Source organism: Astatotilapia calliptera, chromosome 20 (genome assembly GCF_964374335.1).
Source record: "Astatotilapia calliptera chromosome 20, fAstCal68.1, whole genome shotgun sequence".
NCBI classification, from domain to species: domain Eukaryota; kingdom Metazoa; phylum Chordata; class Actinopteri; order Cichliformes; family Cichlidae; genus Astatotilapia; species Astatotilapia calliptera.
Window position 1 is genome coordinate 14,825,890 of NC_137441.1, and position 21,981 is coordinate 14,847,870.

The window sequence follows — 21,981 nt, forward strand, 5'->3', positions numbered from 1 at the left end:
GGGGTGGAGAAGAAAAGAAATAACGGGAAGAACAGATGATACAGCTCCCCCAAAATGTTGTGCGCTAATCCTGGTGGAAGAAAAAAAAAAAGAGATCAAATTCTATTAACCAGCTTTTATTCTCTTTGGCTAGATAAGTGAAAATAGCCCCGGGGTCTTATCTGCGTGTGCTTGGCACAATTTCTGAAAAGGCTAAAAGAATGAGGAAAAGTCACGAGGTAATTTTAGATATTTTCTTCATTAAAACTTAGCGTGTCTGTCGGTTTAGAGAACACAGACTGCAGTCAAGTCTACCATCTTTCAGTTCTAAGGTTTTATGCATAACAACGTAAAATAAAAACACAACAAAACCAGGTTTAAATTAGACATAAGATGAACAACAACACATGATAAATGGCTGTGTGTCATTTTTTAAGCTACGCAAAATGCAGAAGCAGTGAGGAAAAAGTACACCCTATGATTCAGCAGCTTGGCGAACCACCTTTAGTAGCAATAAGCTGCTGTTCCTGTATGACTTTATCAGTCTCTCACGTCGCTGTGGATGAATATTGGCCCACAATTCTTTAAAACGTGGCTTCAGTTCAGGTTTGCAGGCATTTATTTCTGCACAGCTCTCTTAAGCTCCTACAGCACTTCAGTCAAGTTGAGGTCTGGACTTTGAATGTGGCCATTGCAACACCTTAAATCTTTTCTTTTACAGCCAGTCTGTTGTAGATTTGCAAACCCTTTGGTTTGCATAATTATCCTGCTGCTTTAGCTGTCAAACAAATGGTAAACAGAAGAGTTCATGATCAACTCAATGACTGTGGCTGCCAAACAAGCCTGAATCCTGATGTGCTGTTTGCTTTTCCAGATGTGGTGATGCGTATTATGGCAAACATCTCCACTTTGGTTTTGACTATCCAAAGGACATTGTTTCAAATGTTTTGTTGTTTGTTCACATTAAACTTTGTAAACCTAAGCCATATTCTTTTTAGAGACAAGAGGCTTTCTCCTTCTAAACAAAGCATATTTGGTCAGTATTTTTCTAATTATACTGTCATAACCGTCAACATTTCACATGCTAACTGAGGTCTGTAGAGTCAGAATTGTTGCTGTTGGGTCGCACAGCGTGCAGTGTTGCACACTCTGATCTTTGGGTGAATTTGCTGACATACACACTCCTTTCTCTCTGTAAAATGATGGACTTGAAATTGTCTGGAAATGGCCTGTTAACGCTTCCTAGATTGACGGGCAGCAGCAATTGCATCTCTAAGATCATTACTGATGTCTTTTCTCCTTGGTATCATGTTAACAGACAGTCGAATGCTCCAAACAAGCAAAATTTGTTTTTATTGTGTCCTAATACTAAAACCTTAGAACTGAACTGGTGTACTTATCTTTTACGTATAGAAGATGGATGTTACATTTGGGTTTCAGAAGCAGCACCAAACAGAAATTGCCTTAACGCTGCATTTTTTTCTAATGAGTAACAGAGGTCAACTCCTTTGGATTCAGAAGGAAGTCTGATTATATAGAAGTCCATGGAAAAAATACCTCACTGCTGATGTAATTTATAACCTCAGTAAACACGCATTAAAGCTTTCAGTCTCTTGCCTTATTTAGCGCAATGTGATGTTCATGATGTAAAATACAGTTTCATTTAGAGTGAAATAGACAAGAAAGCAGAGTGTGCTTTACCGCATGGCCATCTGTTGTCCGTGACATCCATTTTGCAATGTGGCGCCAGCCAAAATGCTAAACTGTTTCCTAATAATTCTTATCCTGACACTGATTTTTTTTTTTTAATATTGCTTACTAATGTAAAAATACACACACACACACACACACACACTGTCCTCAGCACATATGTTATCTGACATGGACTGCTGTCGCGGCTTGGGACAGAAGTCTAGTTAATAAGCATAAAAACCATCCATCCAACAAACATAATTCAGATCCCATGATGTATTTATTACACACAGCCATAGACCTTTTCCCTGAATTATTTCCACCAGTCATTGAATTAAAGATCATATAGGCATGAGGCATGTGTGGGTGTGTGCGCGTTGGTATGTGTCCTCTCCTCTGAGAAGCTGCAGTTGCCCTATCACGCAAGCTGCTAACTCAATAATACACCAAGATGACAACAATCAATCAAGGATAGAAAGGCCTTTGCCCACCCCCAAACACACACACACTTACACAAAAGCTATATAGCACAATTAGCCCACAATTCAAAGGGAGTGGGTTACTGGAGAGTGGGGTGGAATTTGATCAAAAGATACCAATGCTCTTCCAGGAATATTGAGCCGGCTACATAACGGCCCGTAAAAGCCTCCCACTGACCTCTCGCAAGCACAAATGACTCCCTCTTGGGTGACGGAAACTCTTAGTGTGCATTTTGGTTTTGGGTGTGTATATGTGGAGAAGCATGTTGGCCACACATACCACTCCTCCCACTATAAATAACTGCCAATTATGGGATGGGTATGGCAGCAGGATGCAACAAGCACTCCTCACACTTCTACTACTGTCCATTCTGAGTTCTCTCTCTTCTCTGCTTTTTAATATCTATTTAAAGCTGTCAATTACATGGCCATGCAATACCAAATTAGGAACACAGACCTCAGTGCTGCTGCTTCTCTCACTTAGCTGGTAAATATACTCAGTCTCTAGAGGTCTGCATACATGAGCAAACACAAACAGAGCAATAAAGAACACAGCCCGACATTATAGACCCCATTTTCTCCAATATGAAACTAGTGAATATCAAATCCAAAAGACATTTCAATCACCGCCACCTTTTAAATGTGCCACAACAGAAGGAAAGAAGGAAGCAAGCCACACATAAGAGTGATGTGGGGGATCAGAGTGAACCTGTCTGAGGGAGAAAAAAAACGTTTGATCTGCATCGTTTGAGAGCTAATTAAGACGCGTATGTGTGCTCAAGATAAGTGGCTGAAATGAATGAAAGGCAGCGTGCTTTGACTGCGCATCCAACCGGGGTTTCAGACAGAGACCGAAACATGTGTCGCGCCGTCTTGGCAGTTGTTTATGATTATTAACTCAAACCGTGTTGCCGTGAGTTCGAGATATCCAGAAAGTAGGGCAGATTTCTGGTGAGGTGTTAGGTGTGATTTCCACCCCGAGCTAGAAGATAGAGGTGACTGCTGACCCTCTCATTTCCACAGCTTCCCACCTTAGCCTGCAGATACCAGAGATCACATCAGTGTTTCTCTTTCTGTTTGTCCTCAGTGAAATGTCCTCTAATAACATGTTACTAGATGTGTCATCAGGATAGGTGTGTGTGTGCGTGTACGTGTGTCCATTCTTTATGACTTTAGGCTGCATGAGTCAGACTCCTCTGTGTTCAAGCGTATAACTCTGACTCACACTGTCAGGCTGAAGGACAACACTGAGGCGAGCCAGGAGATATGAGGGGTAAATTAAAGACAACTCCTACTTATTCGGCCATCTCCCGTTTTCTTATCTCATTGGCTTTAATGGTTGATTTTACTTGCATAAAAACACACGACTCAGTGAGAGCAAGCCAGATAAAATGAGACTCACAGGGCCAATTTGTATGTAATATTCAAACAGGCACTAATGTTTCACGTGTGTCTTGCCCTCTAACTGGCACTATCCTGCCTGCTGGAAGTTACTGGGAATAGAGACAAAGTCAGCGCAAAGCATGGCAGACTATTAAAAAAATCTAGTCCAGATTCATGCTTGTCTTCTTCTAATTTTTTGACTTTTCCACACCTAATAACTGAAATATGAGTTCCTGCATGGCCCCGTTAAAGGGGTTGCCAATTTGGGTATTGAAATACCCCTGAGGGGATACTAGTCTAAGGGGTCTGGACGAGACAGCAAATTAGAAAACTTTTCTGCTGCACATTTTATCCGAAATGTCATTTTCATGTATTTTTTTTCTTTTCTTGTGAATTTCTGGAAGAACTGAGAGACAGGTGGATCAGAGAAACAGGAAATCACCCTTTCCATGTGGATTAGGACAATCCTTAAACACGTTTTTCACAGGTTCACTCAGTCCTGAATAACAAACGAAACAGACCAGGTTTAGAGTCAAACGAACATCATCTTGGGTCTGTGTGTCAATATGCAAATGAACCTCAGTGATTCCAAGAAGACACCGTGCTTAAATGAAGTGCGACCAAACTGCTGTTACTAGAGGTAACTACTAAAATGCTTTACTCTGAGACTAAATAAGGAGCAGGACAGTAACAGGGACAAACCATGAATCAGAGGCTGGCTGTCATATCTTTTCTTTTTTTGCTCTGACTTGTCTTTTATTCTGTGACTCCCAGCAGGCACTAAAGTACTTCTCAAAAACTTTCTACAATCCAATTTTTCACCTCTTGCCTGGGTAAAGTTATTATACTCTGGTGGCTGCCTGGTCCTTGTGTAGCAGTGTAACTAATGGTGCCAATCTCAGTATGTGTGTGGTGGTGGTGGTGTGTATGTGTGTGTGTGTGTGGCTTTGATTGGGCACATGGAGAGTTGGACAGATAGATAGCCCTTGGTCGTGCCTAGTCTAGCAGAGCTGAGACAGGGATTAAGAGGTAGGGTGCCTTCATAAGCCACTTTCTTCTTCACTGTTTGAAATATGGCCTGCACAATGAAACACAGAGAAGCTAGTGCCTTTAAATATCAATTGCTTAAGTGGCAGTGCTAAAGAGAGGGGAAGAGAGGTGCTCGGGGCATCTCTTTTTTGAAGAAGAAGAAGCTATTTCAAGTATATAAAAAATAATCAACCTTATTTAAGATGAAATATGTAAAACCGTAAGTGTTCCTACTACTAATAACATGCTAATCTGTCAGTGCTACTGGGAGCACGTAAATCTGCCCCTCCTGAACGAAACGTGACAAAAGCCAGCGCTTTGAACTAACTCTCTCTCTGAACTGTGACAAACCACTTTAAACTTTTTGGATTCTGCCCTGTGTTGTTGTGCTCGCTCTCTCATGTGTTTGCTTTAGGATCAGGTTTTAAACATCTTCTGGACTGGAGGCAACAACCAGCTCAGGTAATTGAGCTTAATCAGTTCAAGTGAATCAAGCTTACTTCATAGCATACGTTCACGCTGAGACTCAGAGTTCTTAGCCTGTCTGTCCACTGACCTCATTACGGGTAAAAGTTGTCCCACTTCCATTTCTCCATCTGCTACGAAGTTTCTTCACCCTGTACTTCTTTTATTTTGAGTTTGCTGTACTTTGCTTAAAAATTATTACATCCACTCTCAGAAATCTTTTAGATGGACGTTAAACATGATTTTGATGAGACAGCAGTCAATCTATAATGTATTTAAATCAGTGTTTGCGCAGCAGACATACAAGACATACTGTCTCAACGAAAAAGCAACAACTGTGAGAGACTATCATCAATAGGCATGGAAGATCAGTTTTCTGCATACCTTTATTTCTCTTGGCTTCTCTGGTTTTGAAGTGGGCAGGAATGTGAAGCTGCAATGTTAAAATCACCTACCTAATCTTTGGAAATTTCATGGTGATTACTACTGAAGCCCCAGAGCCTAAAGAAACAGTATTCAGGACATTCCTAAAAATAATTTCCTCAGAACTTAACTAAGACCTTGGTCCCCGTGGTGGAAATGTACTGAGCCCATCCAAAGGTTCTTGGCAAATCTTTAGTTACAAGTAAGGTAATATTTTTATAGTTAACCTTTAATGCATGCAGTCTTAGAGAATGGAATAATACACCTGGAAAAAATTGGCCAGCACTGAGAGGAATTAGCACATGTTCGTCATGAAGCTGACTCGGTGATTAACACTGAGAAATAACCCAAATGTGTACACTGTGACACCAGAAAGCCTTCTCGTTTCTGGTAAATGGCTGTCTTGCTCAATATCTCTTCCTCTTTCTCCTCCTTCAGATAACATTTTTAAGCTAATCAGGGACAGTAATGCTCACGTTATTGAAGGTTAAACGAGACTTTACTGCATCATCTTTCAGGTAAATGTAGCAGCTCTTATGAGTTTAGCCTCAGACCAGAGGTTTAATGTAAGTTTAGTGGGTATGTGTGCTTTTCTTGAAAAAAATGACAGCAGACTGAATCTTACTTCATCTCCAAAAGAAATAAATTATATCAGGTCACGTTAAAAAAAAGGTTCATGTGCAAAAAATATAAAGTAACAACATCTTCTAGGGAGATGATAGAAGAAAAGCACTACAAGAATAAAGTGGTGATTAAAACCCAAACACATCAACCATAGATGGGATGGTAGAAAAAGTTAAGAATGGGAGCAGCTTAAACCAGCCAATCGTCTCCGCTCTTCTGCTTCATCATGTCCCAGATTTAACAAAGAGCTGTTTAGGTTTCGCCCCAGTTAACAAGTAGGCAATTTAGCAGCGACAGAGGAAATTCTCATCAAAAATATGCAGTCAAGAACAGCAAACAGCTGTCAGCAGTTTGCACCCTCCAGCTCTGCTTTCCATAATTGAGTCAGTAATGTTGCTCTTTTCATCATAATACCATCACTCGTAATCTTTCATCCACCGTAGAGGAAGTTACGCTGCGTGCATCCGTGCTGTCCGACCATTTGATCACAAAACACAATTAGAGCAAAAACATCCGTGAAGTCATCAGCTGCTTGTAAAACAAGGACAGGCTGCCAAAAACTGTGGGGGGGAATTTGAGTGGGATGAATATGCATTGCAGCCATTCAATTGAGTATGATCTGTCAAGATAGTCATCCCAGCTGTGGTGCTCCCCAAGCAATTTATTCGATGCCACACTATAACAAATGACACCACTGGAACCACTGGAATGGAAAGAGAGAAATGGGCTTGCAAATAGTTCTAGTTCTATCTCCATTATAGCTTAATATTGCAATATCATTGATGTGGAACACACACACACACACACACACACACAGGCACACTGGCACAAGCCTCTGCATGGATGGGCATATGTGCACGGTCACATTTTCCCAGTCCACGGCTTTCTCTCTAAGAACATAATTAATGGTCTAGTAAATTGAAGACATTAAAATTGCAAATAGTTGTAAAAAGGGCAACAAGGGACAAAGGAGATGGGTTTTTTGACAAACACTCATATTATTATAAACTCACATCCATGAGCAATATCGTGACGGTGAAGGTCATCACCTAGCTGCTTTAATCTGTTAAACATCTCATCACGGACAGAGGTATATTATAAACACATTCCAGTCAGGACCATTCTTTTTTTTTTTAGTCCGAATCAGGGTTGCGGGTGGAGGACTAAGACAGCTGTCACAGGGTGAGAGGTACACCCTGGAGGGTTAGGGTCACAGAAACTCACACCTACAGTCAATTCAGAATCATGCATGGATGTTTTGGAACTATGAGGAAGCCGGAGTACCCAGAGAGAACCACTGCAGACACAGAAAAGCCTCAGTCTGGTCTTGACCCAGGACCTTCTTATGAGGCAACAGTGCTAACCAATGCATAACCATGCCCGCTCCAGTCAGGGCTACTATATTCAAAAGAAGGCTGTTATTGCCATCTGCACTGGTAGCATGGTTATGTACTGGGACCTCCTCATCTTCACATGTGGGGACATGCAACACTGACCCATTAAAAAAAAAAAAACTGAGAAAGCATCAGTAACTGGTGACACAACAGCATGAAGAGGAGATTGAGGTGGACTGCAAAGCGGCTTGCAGAAGCAGCGGTAGGCAATCTAAAGTAATATTCCCTGTAATATGTTAGGCTTTGTCGGTTGAAGGCTATCAGACAAGCCATCGGCTGACGGTTGGCTTGAGATCAGCTGATTCTTGCTCTCAGATAAAGTTTGTGAACAAACCAGGTGGGTCATACTGATTCGAATGTTGGATTTCAGACATTTTTGCGGCACGGTTAGAGGATACATACTGCATGTAAGTAAGGTTATCTTTAGAGTGACAGCTGCCCTGACAAAAGGATGTGAGCCATCATCGTTGCAGTCTAACGCCCAGAGGTTGTCTACTAACACTCATCTCCCTTCTCAGCATGCTAACTCAGATTTGCATCATACATTACCAAGCTTCCTTTTGACAAGCTGGCTTTCATTACCTGCAGGCTCCTCAGCATCTTATTGTATAAGTAAAGGTTTCCCTGGTAACAGCGCACCAGAAAGAGGGCCGGAGAATGAAAGAAAATGAAAGAGAGGGGAAGGGGAAAGTGAAATGTAGAGATCTCAGGTCTCGAGGGTCATGCTCATAATTGGTCTAGGGTGAGAGGTTGAACTACCACAACCGCCCCTCTTTTGACTCCCTGCTTCTCTCCCTCTTTCTATCTGTATGTCTTCCAAATCTCCAGTGACTGTTGCCCCACTGATAAATTAGATGGTAATCAATAATGCAAACATATTCCAACCTGCCCGCGATCCCAGCAGGGGGAGAAAAGAAAACAGGGTGGGTAGAGGGGTGGAGGATACAAAAAGAGGGAAAGAAGATCGCGCAGAGCCTTATTGTCTTTCCACAAAGGATACATGCTAAAGACATTCATTACAGATTCAAGCAGTGCTTCCCATCCCCGAGTACCCAGGTTACATTAAGCTCTAAGGTGAGATGATGACACATTGGAGCTCCAGAAGTCAGCGATGTGACTGTGAATTTATTACGGAGTCACCTTGTCTTGGTGTCTCATTGTAAGCTGTTGTTTAATCAACTTTCCAGCTCAGGTCAGGCATGACCTGTCAGAAACTGCTCTTCTGTGGATGAGGGTTGCTCAGGAATAGCAATCAACAGAGCACCTGGGTCAAGACCACAATCAGCATTGAACACTGGGGGTCTATTTGACAGCACAAGCACAGCACTTACACACATACACCTACGGTACCTAATTACGGTGAACCGCATGACCTTCAAAACGAAAAGAATATGGGCCCATAGACAATATAAGATGAGGTTAAGACCTTCATTTCTGAGATTATCTGAACTAATGGAGCTCTGTGAGCTATAGTCATTTACTGTCAGACCTTTGAGCTCCCCGTTTCACACACAGCAATTTTTGAAAGGAAATAGGCTTCTGCATGTGAACTTTCTTTTAGAAAAATGCTTTTTTCTATTTAGCTAATGCAGTTTGAAGAGCAATTTGTAATGCAGAAAGAATTAATCAATTATAATAGGTTGGGCAGGCTGTTACATTATTATTTTTAAATACATTTAAAAATAATAATGTAATAAATGTATTATTAAGGCCTCATAGTGTGTTCAACTGACTCCAGATTAGTTTGATTTATTAGTTTATAAAACAGGAAGAACACTTAACTACAGTATAGAACAATTCTACATCGGTTGTCCCTGGTCCGTTAGCTGATAGGTGCTGCTCTAGGATTTAACAGGAAATTGTAACCCTCCCCCACCTAGTCCACTTCTTGCAAATCTGTTAATCAGCTTGTATAAACTGTATGATACAAGTAGCAATTCTTCTAAGACCAAAGCACATATCGGGACAGATCCAAAGCTACAGTACTGGACAAATGTCTTTAGCAATTCCTCATTTCTTTATGTTTTGCTGGGAAATAATTGCAGCAATTTGTGGACACATGCAAACATATATGGAAATACACTATGACAATATATAGAATTTATGTAAGTAGACTTCAGGAACAATTCTGAAATCTTGTAGAAGGACATTCATAGCTGTTCTTTGGATGTTGGATGTTCTCTTCCTAACAAGATGATTGCACACTGCTTCAATAATGCTGAGCTCCTGGCTCTGGTGAGGCTAATCCATGACAGATAGAGTTCAATTGTGTGTTTTTCTGCATTAGCGGTGTGTTTGGTATCATTGCCATACTGAAAAATGGAAGTAGTTGCCAAACAGATGCCTTCCAGATGGTATTGCATGGTGGAACAAAAACAAAGTAGTATTTGGCATACCTTAGCATCTTCTACCCAATTCCCTTCCATAAGAATAATCACTTGATCTACTGAAAATCCAGTTGCATCTTTCAGATTCTGTGTCAGCTCTTTGCTGGATTACCTACAGCATAACCTGATGTGCACCTCCCCAGAAATGTAACTACATGTAGGGCTGACGAAGCCTGCAACTGTTGAAACTGGCCTATACAGTACTGTCAATTACTCTTATGCATTTCTAGAAACTTTTTTTGTTGAATTTTGTAAATTTATCAGTGAGAGAGTAACAATTATCATCTCAATGTAAGAAAAAAATTAATGCTGCATCAACCAAAAGGACTCACAAATGACAGCAAATTCATGGAGGGACATTGCTGAAACCATTGGAGTGGATGTGAGAGAATTTACAAAGAAGTGGAAAAACTCAGGGGCAAAAAGATTTACCCCCTAAAGATTTAAACAGTTTATACAAGCTCATTACCAGATTTGCAAGAAGTGGACTGGGGGCAGGGATGCATTTCCCTGTTAAGCTTAAGGCAGAGCATGATCACTTATATTGTTTTCAACATCTAACTGCCAGGGGACAGCAGATGTAAATTTGCTATATACTGTAGTAAAGTACTTGAAAAAATGACAATGACTTCAGTTCTGAAGAAGCTTATCGCATGAGAGGTGCAACGTCTTTGAGAAACTTAAAGTCCAGTCACTTTTCTGTCCAAGCTCCTTAGATTACTATGAGATTACTATGACTGACTGAGAGTGTACACAGACCGACCCAAGAAGTCATTTTGCTATTGGTATTCAGTGAATACACAGAGTTTGCGAGGAGTCTAACATACACTGACAACACATTTTGTTTTTGCATGGATAATTCAAGTACGGGTGCTGCCTTAGTCCTCCACCATCTGTGCAAGCCAAAACAAATAGTAAAAAATGTGCTTGTGCCCACAGTGATATAAATCACAGTCCAGAGAAGCTTTATAAAACATAATAGGAGCACCAGAGAGGTGAAGACAATGAGAACGGAGTGGAGCGATAAAGAGCTACGACCATTCATTTTATTCCTGCCGGCCTATCTCCTCCATCAACCTGGCAATGTCAAAGAAATGCAGTTTATTATCACTGATCAGACAGTTACGACTCCAGGTTCACTCAGGCACTCTGTAAAGAAGTTACACACAAATGCACTTAGCAAAACCCACTGAGCAGATGTCCGAGGCATCTGTAACTGGGAAAATTAAAATATTCTAGCACTTGCGCTCATATTTCTGTAGTAAATAGCTTTCAAAACATCACGCCACCAGTAAATTTGCAAGGCACGGAAGGATTACACAGCAGCAGTAACCCTCACACCCTGGTTTGCTGGTCTGACAGCATATAGTGTTTTATTGCCACACAATTTGCTCCAGCTGCAGTAATTATTCTTAATTATAGCTGTGCGACACATCAATATCAAAGCTACAGGCCAAGACCTTCCATGTGTTGTGTGCCCGCTAGCACACACAGATTAGTGAGGAGAGAGAGACAGTATGTTAGAGGCATCCAGCATGTCTGAGATCATGAATATTCAGCAGGAAATTTGAATGTTCGTGCCTCCATAAAGCAGATGAGTTAGCAGAGGAAACTGGGGAGAAACACAACCTAAATCCTTTGTAATATGTAGAAGATGACGTGAAGCTTGCCAAGGGATGATGTTGCGCCTTTAGAGATAACACTCTTCAGGACGAGGCGCTCTGTTTTTCTGCTAAAAAACTTTCTTGGAAGTACTTTGGTTGAACTCGCTTTTCTTCTCTGAAGCTTTCTCTACCGAGTATATTCTCCAGCTTTGTCATCAAAAGACTAGAGGAAAAGTGGGCAGTGTGATGCAAGATGTAACACACAAACACTCACACGGTGCTTGTGGGTAGTCTCCTTTAAAGGGTGAACATGAGGTAAAACTTGCAGTTCTCCTGTGCCGCTGTACCGTGGGTGACTTTTTCCTTCCTAGACACAAATTATGCAGCTACTGTGACAACAAGGACATTGTTTATTCTCCTTGCATGTGATCAAATTTAAAAAATAAATAAATAAATTTTTTTAAAAAGCTTCAATTTTCTTCCTTTGCTTGCCTCGTCTCGTCAGAGGTCAAACACAGCTGCACTCGTACGAAGGCTCTAATCTTTACCCACCACTAGACCTAATAACCTATAACTCAAAGTTAAGAATGTGCAGCTGTGACTGTGTGGGTGTGTCTGCGAGACGCATCTGTCAGTGTAGCCAGACTAGTTATGTCAGGGTCAATGTTCACTTCTAAGTTCATTGCCTTTGCCCACTGTGATTGTGTGTGTGTGCGTTTGTGTGCTGGCCTGTCTGCCCTCTCCTGAAAAACCACCATGACCATTGAAAAGGCCTCCTTCATCTATCATCAAGCTCCGCTGAGCCACAATAACCATCAGCTCTATTAAGGACAACCTCCTCGTCATTGCAAGTCGCTGACATTCATATGTCTAGACTGGGTCCTGTATCTGACCAATGGAAGTGCTTTACTTCCAGGTCAAGTTAAGGTCAACACCTCAAAAACCCAACCGGTTGATAACAAAATGAGCTCCCTGGTGTCTCTGAGTACAAACAAATCGTTACACAGACGGGGCTTCCTGCCAACGCTCGCTATTCTCTGGAGCTGATCGGGGTTCTGACAACCATCCAGCACTACTGTCTGGAACAGTTAGGCTGCAAAGAGAAGAGGGAACAGAGGCGTTTTCGATCAATACGGGCTCATTATCTGTTGCCTTCTGTCCCAGAGAGATCAGTCCCAGCACTCGGCCTGTTGATGAGGAAAGCGCACCACAATTCAATTAGGGGATGGCCGAGATGCCAAAAGAGGTTTGATCAAAGCACTCTGCCAGGCTAATTAGCACACAGCGGTTCACAAGGGCTTTTTTTTTTTTTTTTTTTACATCTGAGGAGCAGAGTATGTTGTTTTGTTAATGGTAGTTTTACCCCGTAATGGACTGGGAATAACCTGGCTCATTTTAAATGCATAGGTTTCAGCCAGGGGAGATTGAGGGTCCCTCTTGCTGCTCTACATACACATGTATATTCATGTGAACACATACGTAGACACACACACACTGCCTGACGACCTTTTCAAAGGTCAGGCAGGGTTTAATACAACCCCTCGCTGCAGTTTAAACGTGTCAATGTGCAGGTGTGTGTATGTGTGTATGTGTGTGTTCCTCCAGACAGGAAGTGTCAGGACATCCAGAAATACTGCCAGGGGAAAATAAAGCTGTTTCCAGAAGTCTTTGGGGACTTTTTAGGCAGCTAGTTGACAGCTTTATAAACCTCATAACAAATGGTCAGCCTCCTTCTCTCTAATGAGGCAAGAAGGTCCGAGGACTGTGAAGGAAAAACAGGTGTGTGGTTCAAAGTGGGCTGATAGCCTACTGTATTCGTGCGAGTGTGAGACGATTGTTTGTGTCACCAGTGAAGCGAGTCACATTTTAATCAAGAGGCAACACAAAGACCCCTGTGGCCTAATAAGCAAACTATCAAGAAAAAGTCTGAGTTCCCCGTTCTTCACACTGTGATGAACAGGTCCGAGACACAAAAGAACAGCAAGACACTGAGCAGCAGGAAGATAGCAGGAGCTTAAACAAATATTTAGGAGCTGAAAGAGCGATTGAGCTCTTAGCAGCCTTGCAGTATTTAAAAGGTATGACCGCGAGACAACCCAGCAGCCAGAAACCTAAAAACTGGTGTAAAATGTTGGTTTTAGGGCCAAAAGACTTTACAAATTAGAAGTTGTGGGCTTTGTTATTAAATCCGGATTTTTAAAGTTTGACACCAGCTGATACTTGCTTCCTTTTTGTTTTTAATGCTCCATTTTGAATTCCCTTCCGTGTGGTGCAATATATCACAACTTTCCCATTACACTCTTTGTCTTGAGACGATTTTATAGCTGTGTTTGTTTCTGAAAGTGGCATTTACGTGGGAGCTTATGGTGTGAGCAAGCTGAGTTTTAATGCCATCATAAATAACACTGTCACAGCCTGTCAGGTAAACTTCACTCGGGATAATGGCAAAGGGAAGCTAGCCTCTGAGTCAATAGGAAGCATCATCCGAGACGTATCATCAGTAAAATGTCACAGCCCACACACCACTGATCAGAAACTAAAATCTCTCAACAACCTTTTTCCTCCTCTTGTTATTAAAAATTCGCAAATTACAGCTGGTTAGAATTTCCAAGAAACACATTTCGTAGAAATTAATTTCAAAATTCACAAACTGACATATTAGCCAATGTTTTACATGAGAACTATACTACACAAATGTGAAATACATTGAGTGGCTATATGAACACTTAAGTAACACCAATACAAAGATGATGGTTAGTTAGAATGATGGTTAGTGCAGGTGGAAGATGGGACTCAATTATAATATTGTGATTAGTATAAATTTGCTCTGTCATATCTCTGTACAGCTGCTTAAGGCTTCTGGTGCTCAGAGAAGTTGAGTTCTTTGGACCAACAACTCATGTCAACACAACACTTCTTCACTAAAACACAAAAGTTAGAAATCCACGATTATTCCCAGAACTACTATGTTTAAATAAACTGGATTCAGTAGACATGACGAATGAAGATTTGTTTTAAGTAGGATCCTACTTAAAGTTAAAAATAAATAAATTATTTAACATGTCCTCATCAGTTTTCAGCATCCTCCAACAGAAGCCGAGCTCCTGCCCATGTAAAAACAGACACTGTATTGGAAACTAATTCCTTTGTCAAACACGCAGTGGCTTCCTCGTAGAATACAACTTCTAACAGCTAAAAAGTGCAGAAGTGTGGAACAACTCACCAGCTGTAAAGTGCAAATAAAGATGAGAGTGCATCGTCCGCTGCAGCAGCCCATTGTGTCAGCGGTGAAAACACGGTGACTCTGGGAGGGGGAAAAGAAAAAGTCAGAGGAGCTCTCGGTGTGCCGGCAGGACTCAGTGTTGATCCAAGCACCGGCGTCCCATTCTTCTCTTCCACCCCGGTCTCTTTTACTTGAGCCCAAAACACGATAGACGAGAGTCGCTCCGGATGCTCTGGATGTGTTTGTTTGCCTCCGCTCCAGCCGCTCGGCCGCACTTGAGGTGACTGACTGGGAGGGTGGTTGCAAGCCGGTGTGTAAAAAAAAAAAAAAAGAAAAGAAAAGAAAAAAAGGGAGGAGGGGGTGGGAGGTGGTCGCGGTGGTGGGGTAGTAAAACCGAGGCTGAGACAGGGCTGACTGAGGGCGTCAACTGGTTTCTGACTGTGGCAGTCGATAAATTTCGCGCTTTATAAGTCGAAATATTTTAACACAGGTTAGTTTATTATCGTGGCGAATAAAACTCGGTCCCTGTTGGACTAATTAAAAAGAAATGAGCCAATTAGATTTGCAGAAATGGAGATTAATCTCATTTGGGCAGTGGAAATTGTCAAGAAGTGCACTTGTGTTTTTAGAATTTCGTATTATTTGTGAATTAATGACGCTAGAGAAACTCGGACGTATATTAGAGCGTCAGGACGGATACCAGGTTACACCGCTGCTATCTGTGAGGTTGCAGTTGATGGAGAACTGGCTCCATCTCGTGGCTGTATGTCGACACACACCCTGGCAAGTTTCAACAAAGACCTACATCACACAAAACATAATTTTCTACTATTTGCGTCAAGGCGTCTCTTTTCATATTTAATAAACCATCGTACTGGTGCTCTTGACAGCTTCTTCACTAATAATTAAAACTATTTAAGCTCCTGTGTGTTCCTTAAATCTTAAGGGGTTCCGTTTAAAGATGTTTTTAATTCCGTGATGTAATTAGCTTAGTTTATTTACGCACAACTTCCAGTCTGTTTTCACTTTACGTGCATCTTTTGTCCCCCCCCCAAAAAAAAAAAATACCCTCTTGCCCTGCTTCCCCAGACCTTTTGTGTGAATCTCCACTTGTCTTTTAGGCAACCAGTGGTCGGTATAATTTAAAAGAGAGAGGATCTTAGCAGCAAGTCTCTCAGTCTACCTCTCCCTCTGCAGGAGCGCACGAAGGCAGGTCCCACCTCTCCCCTCACTAGCTTCTTAAATCTTTTACGTGTCTGCAGGCTCTGAGTGAGGGAACACTTCACATCTCATTTCATCACACACTCCCGCGCTCTTTCCCTTTAAAGTACTGTTCCTCTCCTCTCTCCTCCTCCGTGCGCCGCCCTGCCCTCTTGCGTCCAGCCGGCCCAGGAGGAGCTCCTCCCTCCCATCGCCAAAAATAACCTCAGGGTATTTGAGGAAGCCGACGAGCAGGCACGAATCAGGCATGGAAAAAAGAAAAAAGAAAAGAAAAGAAAAACTGAAAAGCTGAAACCCGAGTAAACGTTCTGGCAATCCACCTGCCCCTGTTTCCCAATAGAGTGATGACTTACAGTTTGCGTATGCTCCGGTACTTTTATTTCAGAGAGATAAGCAATGGCGCATCGTGTTACATAATCTCAGCAGGTGAGCATTTACTACATGTTGTACAGCTGGACTATGAATTACTTTTTATTCAAAATTTGTGACGATGGCAATAAATAATTAAAAATCAAATCACTAAAATATGAAAATATTTTTTGCCAATGTATTCTTCCAGGCGTCAGACTGTCAGCCTTATATTTTTTCCCCAAATCACACCACCTTCATCAGCTGTCATGGTGTGCTCGCTTATGTACTCAAGATCCACCTGGTTCCTGTAAACTAACAGCTAGAAGTTATTTAAAGACAATCAAATACATTATAATAGAAGAATGACAGTAATTGCAGTTAATGCTCAAAAGGTTACGGGGACCTGAGTTAGTTATAGCCAGGAAATACTGTTCAAGCTTAACATTCAAGTGATACTGTTTTGTTTTGGGTTGTTTTTGTTTTTGGGGGCTAGGGGTGGTTACTTTCACATTTTTATTCCAAATTCTAAATAGTATTTATCTTGTCATATTTCATTGAATAAAGGTGTTTGCTTGGTTCCGTGTGAGTGATTGCTCTGTTTGCCTGTAGCAGATGGCATGTTTCACTGTTACACATCAAGCCTGTAAGTGCAAGACATACGTGAAGCTTATTTATTTCTAGGCCGCATTTCTCATGAGAACACGGCTTCTGAACGTGTGCCATAAATCTGTGCTTGTGTGTATTTGGGTTGCTGGTTGGGTGGGAGAGAGTGAGACAGAGAGGCAAGCACAAGGCTGAAATAAGGTCACTGTTAAAAGTTCTGTTGGAAGCCTTGATGGAGGTTCTCCTTGTGTTCTCATTTTGCCTGACACCTCCTATCTTCACAGTCTGCATAATGTGTGTGTATGCGTGTGTGTGTGAGTGGGTGGGTGTGTATCCAGAGTACTTCTTTCATGACAAGTGTGGCCCTCCGGGGCTGCTGTTCTCCATGAAGACACTAATGTGAAGTGACAGGAGAGCCAGTGGTGCACTGCTCTGAGGGGACCTGCATTGTGGAGGAGACCCAAGAGTCTGGCCCACAGTGGACAACAATAGGAAAAGATCTCAAAAGGACAAGGCCTGTCTGTCTTTGAAAAAGCGTCTTAGCCTGTCGCTTTTACTTCTCTTTCTTCTCCTTCTCTCCTTCTTTTTTCCTCACTGATTCTCTTCTCACACGTTTTTGGCGCTCAAACACACCAGTGAGGATTTTGTCCTGCAGCACTCAACAGAAGTCTTTTTCACTTTTATCAAAGGGCCAATTCATCATTTCTGAGACATGAGAGCAAAAGAAATTGAATCCATATAATTACAGCAGCCTGAAAGACTTGATTTCCCCCAAATTATTGTTCTTGCAACAGTAGTTTGCTCACACCAAAGGTTCGCAAATGATGTCATTATTCAGGCAGAAATGAGTATGTCAGCTAGGGGGGGTTAACAAAAACAACACCGGATATTTTTGCAGTGGTGCAACTGAAATACATTACAACCTAACTTTAAATCAAACGCGAAATGAGCTGCTCCCTTCAGCTCTGTGGGAGATTTGTCAACACGAACTAGCTTACACAGCTTCAAATTACAGCCACCGCCGGCTTTCCAACACGCATATGAATGTTTTCTTTATTTAGGCTATGCTCATAAAAGTTTAACGATATACAGTGCATGTGACGATGGGGGCGCAGTCCCATCTGATTTTTTTCCTTTTCTTTGTTTGCTATTAAAGAGTTCAGAACTCGATAAACAAGGAATACAGAGGCTGCTATAAGGAACACGTCAATAACTGACAATACTTCGGAAAGGAAATATTTCTCCTCAGGATAATTTTTTGAGAAGTCGGTGTTACTCCAACTGCGGTCGCTTGGAGGCACTCTCTGTGAGGTCAGTCTTAATTGAATGGGTGCCTTCACAGGTGCGTCAATAGAGATTGAAGCCGGAAAAGAGGTGAAGAGGAACCCCTTCAAAATAAAAGTAATATATTTCGTGCTGGTTAGACTTCAGGGGAAATCACAAAGTTTTCCTAACCAGAGAAGAAATCAGCTTGAGTTTATGCTAAATCAACAGCAGATACTGCTAGAGAGAGATATCAGCCCCACAATCGATTCAGACCAATTTAAGACAAGAAAAGATGAAGAAGGAACTAAAAAGACATAAAGAGAAAAACATGCAAAATCCCCAGATGACCATGTCAAATCTTGTCCTTAATTTTAAACCTATACAGGCCTCTCTGTTGTGTGGTATTAAAAATAACTTTTCCTTAGTACAGGCTTTAATTCTACGTTAATATTTATTAATGATCTGATATGAGAAAGACAGTGTTTGTGGCATTTTAAAAGGACAACAGCGCTAGAGGCATACTTTCCATCACTATTTTTTTTCTAATTTTTTTTTCTTCTTTTTACTGTATTTTATTGCCAGTTCAAATGTGGGATTCATGTTTTTGGTATTCGCTGTTGCAAACTTAACACGTAGCTGGGAATGGATATAAATAATATTTTATATGCAAATAAAAGCATTGTTTACTTTGCTTTTTATTTGAATGAATATGTCGGAGATTAGCTTTGATCAATGTTCATAAATGTCAACTATACTTTATTCTTTTAAATATTCGAAATAAACCTGTCTAATTTTATTTATTTATTCATTTTGCAAGATGAAATCAAATTTAATCTACTATCTTTTTGGTGATTTCTACTTTACTATTAATGGGATTCTTCTTCAGTTTCCTTTCCCCAAAACTTTAGATATAGTGTTTTATTTTGAAGTACGGTAACAGGAAGTAAGCGTGCCATCGCGTGTGTTTGACGCTATTTTCAGTCACATGGTGCTGTCCAACCGAGGGCTGCTGATGGAGCCAGATGAAAAAGACAGGAGGCGAACCCCTCCGGTTGCGCGTCAGCATCCCCTCAAATAGGAATCCGCTTCTGTCACTTCTGCCCTGCACACCGAGAGACGGACGAGAGCAACCCCGAAACAACACCTGAAGGAGAATTTTATTTGGCATGCAACGGGTTTGATTTTCTTCGTTGTATTTTTTTTCTTTTGTAATGCCAAAGAAGAAGAGTAAAGGGAGGCTGTGAGGAGGCTGAAGCCTTGCAAAGAATGATAGTGAGGATCAAGGCGCGCTGTCCCAGGAGAACTCATCTGAAAAGCTGGCCGTGAGAGACCGGGATGCTCCTCTAAGGCACCGGGGACGAGTGAGTACGACGCATCTGGTCTCCGTCGTTTTCATTTTTGCTTCCACTTTGGCGACATCTGGGCAGTTTTGGATAGTGTCCCTCCTTACCTCTGATTTATGCCGTAGCCACTACTCGATCCCACCTGTCTGATCAATGATTCACGGGCGTCTTTGTAAAGCGCGCATAACCGTGTCTTCACCGACGTGTGAAAGTTGCCCCTCATTTGCAAATGGTGCACTTTCAGCGGCAACTTAATGCACGCAGGCGTCAGGGGTTTGATGTCGTGCGGGTGATTGGGAGGTCGATCGTGCCCCTTTAAAGTTTTGATTAGCGGGGACGTGTTGCACACTGCGGCCACAGCGTCGGTGTTAGGCTAATTAATAAAGCCTTTGTGAGGGGCTCTCCTATCAAAGGCACTTATCATTAATCCACTGATGGCCCGGAGGGCGTGGGTTGCTGTACGTGATGTTAAGAGAAAGGCACCAGTCCCGCTCACACGCTCGGGCTGATTAATTATGGACTCAGAACTGATGAACTCGCTGACTATTAAGTGCCGAGGAGATGCGGGCTTGTCAAAAAGAACCAGTGGCTTTTCAGATCAGCTTAAAGTTGGATTGTCACAATTCAGTCGTGGCATTTGGGCTCTTTTTTTCTTCTTCTTTTTACTCAAAATACAGGTTCGGGCCGTTAAGACACGTGGTGTGTTAAATATAAGCTCGCCAGTTAGAAATGACATCATTTCATAACATCTGATTCACTCAGTAACCTGAAATAAGAGTGAAATCCTTGCTGTGCTGCTAAATGTGTGGGTGTGAGCAGAACTTCTGCAGCAGGCTCAGTGCATGTAGATGAATGAATCGCACTTAACTATGCAATAAGGGTTCCCATCTCCTCTGTGTGTGTGTGTGTGTGTGTGTGTGTGTGTGTGTGTGTATTTCACCTCATTACACCCATTGTGTTGACTTAAGCAGGAGAGTCACCCCTGAGGCCCGTTCTCCTGCCTTATTGAGGAGTGATGCCCTGAATTTCACCATGCTCGCCCTGATTACAGACGAGGGAGAGGCTTTTCAGCTTACGTGTTAAATTCACGGCCTGTTATTTCGACTGAAGCATCATGCATGAGTGTGACGTATATTTCCTGCCGCAGATATGCCAGTGCATTACACAATCACCACAATGAAGAAGTACCCCCCTCAAAACAAGTGCTTTGTTTTTGAGAGGTGCTTAACTCTTGCACGTAATAGATTTCCAATTTGCTACGGAGCTCCGGCTTTGGTCCGAGTCTTCAGCAATTATATTTTGCAGCCTGCCCACGCATGCTTTGTACAGGAGCCCCACTATTCCTGGTTGTTCTACAAACTGACCAAAAAAAAACCCTCTCTCCCTTCCAGCCCGTGTGCTGCATTTCTCCTGAGGCATTTTCAATATTCTCCCTGTGTATGTATTAAACATCAAGCTTGTCGAACTGCGAGCGCGGGGCCGAGCACTTTAAGGCAGAGTTAGCCTTCTGTTGAGGGTGACAGAACAGTCAGATGGCCCCCACAGGGCAGAGAACAATTCCTGCTGCTGAGGCACCCAAGGCGACAGGACTGGAGCGCTCTTTCCTCCTCCCTTTTCTTTCATCCAACCTACATCCCATCATCCCTTCCCACCTTCATCTCAGAGAAATGGAAAAAAAAATGAAAAAGGGGGGGAAAAAAGAGTCTCACTGGTTCTCTTGCACACCTGCACCACGGCGTCTCTTCTCTTTCCGTTTTCCTTGCGCTTCGACATATGAAACATTTACACCCTCCTTTATAAACACACATGCAGACGTGTGCCTCAGGACTAATATTTATGAGTGGCTGCTTAGGTCGTAAATCAGACCTGTTCTCACACACAGCACAGCTCTACTTCACATGTAATACCTACAATCACGTTTTTTAGCATTTTGTCATAATTACATACCCTGCTGTTCTCTACAACACACACATTTATTGATTTATTTGCAGTCAAATGCATTTGTTCTCTTATAAAGTCTCATTTTTATGAGTGTTAAACTGTGTTTGAGTAGAATTTATGTCATAAAGATGATTATGTAAAGGACTGTATTATGTTCAGAGGTGTTTAAAAAAGTACAAACACTTCTCACAATCATGCACCGCATCTTTATCTGCGATCTGTCAACAGCCTCTCAGTACTACAAACTTAAAATGTTATAGAAGAATTAAACTGCAGCGCTTTGTCATATACATGCAGTCAGTGTGTCATAAAGGTAGTATTAGTCACTTACACGTATACATTTGCTCATAAAGTCAGGCTGTTTTGTCACACTGTGAGATCAGTCTGATTTGTTGCACAAGCATGACCTTAAACTCACTAAATGCTCACGTAACTGCTTGCCAGCTGGGTAAATTAGCATGCTTAGAAAAGAGATACTGCAAGGCTGTACTGGAAGAGAAAAATCATCTTTGTATAAAATGTTGCTATTCTTGGTGAACAACTTGAACTTAGTGAATTTTTAAGTTCTTCTGCG

At 41.8% G+C, this 21,981-nt stretch overlaps 2 protein-coding genes across 5 annotated transcripts in view; one reads left to right on the plus strand and one right to left on the minus strand.

Moving 5' to 3' along the window:
• Positions 1 to 15,013, minus strand: part of nkain4 (sodium/potassium transporting ATPase interacting 4) — a 52,165-nt gene extending 37,152 nt beyond the window's left edge. For all 3 annotated transcript variants that reach the window (XM_080295427.1, XM_026154603.2, XM_026154604.2), the window contains exon 1: positions 14,683 to 15,013. In XM_080295427.1, coding sequence (XP_080151553.1) covers positions 14,683 to 14,736 — 54 coding nt within the window. In that variant the 5' untranslated portion in view covers positions 14,737 to 15,013. The remainder of the gene's footprint in view (positions 1 to 14,682) is intronic.
• Positions 15,014 to 18,164: 3,151 nt separating this feature from the next.
• LOC113013122 (uncharacterized) overlaps positions 18,165 to 21,981 on the plus strand; it is a 46,775-nt gene continuing 42,958 nt past the window's right edge. Inside the window, exon 1 of one of the 2 annotated variants that reach the window (XM_026153768.2) lies at positions 18,165 to 19,484. The gene's annotated coding sequence lies outside the window, so the exon portion shown is untranslated. The remainder of the gene's footprint in view (positions 19,485 to 21,981) is intronic. The other variant, XM_026153765.2, reaches the window with a different exon arrangement.